The 5,028-nt window shown below is 57.3% G+C and overlaps 1 protein-coding gene across 1 annotated transcript in view; it reads right to left on the bottom strand.

Moving 5' to 3' along the window:
- Nucleotides 1-138, bottom strand: part of Capn10 (calpain 10) — a 24,437-nt gene extending 24,299 nt beyond the window's left edge. The window contains exon 1 of the mRNA XM_013033652.1: nt 8-138. Within this exon, the coding sequence (XP_012889106.1) occupies nt 8-136 (129 nt within the window). The 5' untranslated portion in view covers nt 137-138. The remainder of the gene's footprint in view (nt 1-7) is intronic.
- Between the last annotated feature and the right edge of the window lie 4,890 nt (nt 139-5,028).

The raw sequence follows: 5,028 nt of genomic DNA on the forward strand, positions 1-5,028 counted from the left end.
CCTGCTGGTCTCCACCCACGTTCACACCGTCCTGCTGGTCTCCACCCACGTTCACACCGTCCTGCTGGTCTCCACCCACGTTCACACCGTCCTGCCAGGGTGGGCAAGGCTCAAGGTGACGGGCCCATTTTCTCATTTTCCCGTTGGCTGTGTTAGCTGGCCCTCACGAGCAGGACAAGCCAAGCACGTGATGGCACACACATGGGCTCACTCCTCCCCCACCCGCAGCCAGCCTGCCTGGCGTTGTTCTGCAGGGTCTGGGGAGGGCGGACCTGCCCGCCCTCTCCATGCAGAGGCAGTGACTGTAGGACTGTGAAAAAAGGGACAGGAAAGAGCAAACCACAGGTCCTCGCAGACCCACAGTCTGGCTGCCAGGCCCCGTGTATTGGCAACACCGGGCCGGCCAGCAGCCCGGGCAGGTGTCCCAGGCCCCCGAGCAGCACCAGGGCCGCCCCGTCCACCCCGTCACCTCTGCAGAGCACACTTACTTGGCATAGGCCTTTTCCAGTAAGGGAAGCCAGAACACATCCTCTCTCTGGCACCGGGAGAAGCAGAGTCTCCCTGCAAGACAAGGCAGACGGTCATCTACCGTCACCTCCTGCCAGCATCCAAACCGCCAGATTCGACAGGCGAAGAGGCCACGGTACGTCTGGTCGGACCAGCTCGGCTGTCCCGGAGGGAAGACCTAGCATGCACAAGGAGGGGCAGAAGGAGAGCATGAGAGGCGGGCATCCCCCACTCCTCAGAGCAGAAGACAGGCATCACCCGCACTCCCAACACCCTGCCTGCCGAGGGCACGGGTTCCGCTGGGCACCGCATCTACACATCCACGTCACAGAAGAGACAGCCATGCTCTCCACTGAAATAGCTCAGGACTGCCCTGCAGGACCCAAACTCCCCAAAGCTTCAAATCAACCACTTTGTTAACCATGTCCCAAATAAGCACTCGACCTAAATCTAAAGCGCAACTTTGGCAGGCAAAAGCGACCCAGTTCTGGCTGCACACAGGCGACAGATTAGGGCTGGCCAGCCACCAGGCCCACTGTGCCCACTGCTCGTTCCTTCGGGGCTCCAGTCCCCACAACAGGTGAGTATGGGCTCGGCACCTAGGAAGTCAGGGCGGCCTCCTCTCAGGACAGCGAGAGACACAGGCACCGGTGCGCGAAAGCAGGTGCAATGGGAGGGGTGTGAGGCTGCGGAGGCATGCTGTGCTCCGGCCCCTGCCCCAGGGCCGTGCACTGAAAGGCCTCGGCAGCACGTGGGCCCCAACGCAGCCCGTGCCCTGAGGGAAGACACCACGAAGGCCTCTCCACGGTAAAAAAAATCTTAACTCTCTGAGGTCACATACTCTAAAGTGGCCACACGGAAGCCCTCTGCCAACCCTGTGCTATGTGCCCAGCACCAAAATCCAGGACCTGGAAGTTCTCAGAGCCGGGCAGAGCCTCCCAGGGGACCTGCAGGCTTGGTCCTGCTCCTACACCCCTCCAGCTGCTTGCGACAGAGCGCAGGTCGGGAGGTCAGCCAGCGGCTGGCTCCCACGGGGCTCTGCTCTGGCAAGAGCCCCCTGAGCTCCGCAGGCAGGGGGCCGCGGAGGGAGGCCTCCGGCCGTACCTGGTCCAGGAGGTGCCGGCTCTTCTGTAAGGCCGCACAGGCACACAGGAACCAGCAGTCCCCCAGCAGCCCTTGCTTCACCCGGCCTTCCCCTGGGCGATCTGGAAACAGTCGGGGTGTTGCACAGATTTCCTGAAATAAAGAACACTGTCCAGAGTTAGACCAACCTGGCAGCTCATCTTCAAACTAAGAACCCAGGGGTGGAAGTGACAAGGCAGGAGCAGCTTTGTGGCCACAGGAGCTCCCCACGCGGGGAGAGGGAAGGGAAAGACGCCGCCCCCCAAGCGCTGTCCCTCAGCATCTCCTGGCTCCAGACCCCGATCCAGCTCAGGTTGGGGGGGGGGGCTCATCTCTGTCCACTATCCTTACTGGTGAAACTGAACTATGCATGAGTCTTATGGTGCCAAGCCCATGGCTTGGCCCTGACCTTTCGTGCTCAAGGCTAGTGCTCTACCACTCTCTTGCAGCTCTTTGTTCATTGGAGATGTCTCAGACTTTCCTGCCCGAAACATGATCCTCAAATCTCAGCCTCCTGAGCAGTTAGGATTACAGGCGTGAATCCCCAGTACCTAGTTCTAAATGACTCTTACCATCCTCTTGTTTGAAACAGCTAAGTGCTGGCTTAACTAGTTTTGCTTTAGAAATTCGTGATGCCCAATCTCTCATGGGTCCTCATTCTCTCGGGAAATCCTACGTACAAATTTCCCACTCTCCACACTCCCTTAGACCTTGCCTTCCTCCTGCAAACATTCATGCTTTCTTTGTCCAAACGCCTGAGGTACCAACCTGGCCGCCTTCACCAGAATGGGACCTCCCCTTCCCACGACACAGGCCTCTACTCCCGTCACCATTCTCCATGCACGCAGGACAGAATACCTGCTTCTGGACATATCCTTCTTCTTTGGCAGTGTGTGCTGACCTGGGCACCCCCATGGCAGCTTCTCAGGAGAGCTGTGGACCCCTCTGGCTCCTGAGTCAACCATATGGGAACATGGTCCCCAGCGCCAACTCCCAAGGCACATTCCTGTTCTCTTCATCTGGCAGCTTCAGAACAGCTAGCTGTCCCTGCCCATGATCCCACCCACGCTCCTCCCGTGTTCTCGTCCCTCGACTCCCGTGATCCCACACGCTCCTCCCGTGTTCTCGTCCCTCGACTCCCATGATCCCACACATTCCTCCCGTGTTCTCGTCCCTCGACTCCCATGATCACACGCTCCTCCCGTGTTCTCGACCCTCGACTCCCGTGATCCCACACGCTCCTCCCGTGTTCTCGTCCCTCGACTCCCGTGATCCCACCCACGCTCCTCCCGTGTTCTCGTCCCTCGACTCCCGTGATCCCACACGCTCCTCCCGTGTTCTCATCCCTCGACTCCCGTGATCCCAACCACACTCCTCCCGTGTTCTCGTCCCTCGACTCCCATGATCCCACCCACGCTCCTCCCGTGTTCTCGTCCCTCGACTCCCGTGATCCCACACGCTCCTCCCGTGTTCTCATCCCTCGACTCCCATGATCCCACACATTCCTCCCGTGTTCTCATCCCTCGACTCCCATGATCCCACACATTCCTCCCGTGTTCTCGTCCCTCGACTCCCGTGATCCCACACGCTCCTCCCGTGTTCTCGTCCCTCGACTCCCGTGATCCCACACATTCCTCCCGTGTTCTCATCCCTCGACTCCCATGATCCCACACGCTCCTCCCGTGTTCTCGTCCCTCGACTCCCGTGATCCCACACATTCCTCCCGTGTTCTCGTCCCTCGACTCCCGTGATCCCACACATTCCTCCCGTGTTCTCATCCCTCGACTCCCATGATCCCACACATTCCTCCCGTGTTCTCATCCCTCGACTTCCATGATCACACGCTCCTCCCGTGTTCTCGACCCTCGACTCCCGTGATCCCACACATTCCTCCCGTGTTCTCCCTTCGCAGCCTGCTTGTCCTCTCGGAACTCCTGCAAGCCCCACACATGCTGGGCTCCTCAATGCTCAGCCTCTGGCCACCTCCCACCCCTCACTCTACCTGTCTCAAGATGCTCTTCCAGGTCCTGGACTGTAAACCACCTACGATATTCATGCCCAAAGGAAGGCTTAGCTCTTCCTGCACTCCTGAGCTGCCTTTGTGATGGCTCTGCTTGTACAGGGGAGACAAACTCAATTCCAGAGCCCTGGCTCTGCCCGGGACTGCCCCCACAACCCACCAAGTCAGTCCTGACCCTTCCTTCAGCCTCACCCTCTACCAAACCTTGTCAACCCTCCTCACAAAGTATCCACAAACCTGTCCCCACCAAAGGCCCGTCCTAGCTTGGGCCCATCACCCCTCTCCACGATTAACAAGGGGTGCCTGCATCCTCACATGAACCACTTTCCTTCCTCTTCTTTTCCTTGCCTGTTTATTATGAACAGGTGATACCCTCACATGGCTATGATATAAAATGGCATTTGGCCAAAATAGAAAGATTAACAATGGCATAAAGAATCTATGAAAGCTATTGATCAACAGGGGCCTGGCAGGCGAGAACAGAGTTATTCAGAGCAAAAGATAATATATTGGGCTGGGAAGGTGGCTCAGTGGTAGAGCACTTGCCTTGCATGCATGAGGCCCTGGGTTCCATTCCCCAGCACCATATAAGCAAAAAGAAAAAAGACGGAAGTGGTGCTGTGGCTCAAGTGGTAGAGCACTAGCCTTGAGCTGAAGAGCTGAGGGACAGCGCCCAGGCCCAGAGTTCAGGCCCCACGACCAGACCCTCCCCCCCCCAAAAGAGAATATATCAACATCTGAAATTCCATGATAAAACCTCAGTGCAATTACTATAAACAATGAAGGACAGCAAAGTAAGACGGGCTCTGTGGAGGGGCACTCGTGGGAAGGGGTTGGGAGGGCTGGCACGATGGCAAATGAGGAAGTGAGCATGGCTGAAGTAGTCTGCATGTGTGGAAAGCAGAACAGCTAAACCCAGTGGGATGTGTTTAAGGGACGACCGTGATAGGGCGTGAGGCTGATTGGATACATTATACACTCGAACCTCCCCCTTGTACACCAACAAACAATGCACTCTGAAAGTTCCAGCAGTGGTAGTCACCAGACCCTATGTTGAACTACACAATTGGGTGGTCATTCTTAGCACATAAACCACTTCTAAAATCAAGCCCTCCCAACACAAGGACTGGTATAGTGACCCACAGGAACAGGCCTGTAACAGGCCTGTGACTAGGGCTCTTTGCCTCTGCAGGCCTTGCTCCCGGCCCCCGTTTCCAGGATGGCTGCCCATCACACACACCGAAGCTCCTTCCTCTGCCTTTCACAACAAAAGCAACAGAGCCCTAGGCCAGGCCAGCGTTTTGTTTTAAAAACCTTTACAAAAAATTCAAGTGGCCGGGCGCTGGTGGCTCACACCTGTCATCCTAGCTACTCAGGAG

This window comes from Dipodomys ordii, unplaced genomic scaffold (genome assembly GCF_000151885.1).
Source record: "Dipodomys ordii isolate 6190 unplaced genomic scaffold, Dord_2.0 Scaffold174, whole genome shotgun sequence".
Lineage (NCBI taxonomy): Eukaryota > Metazoa > Chordata > Mammalia > Rodentia > Heteromyidae > Dipodomys > Dipodomys ordii.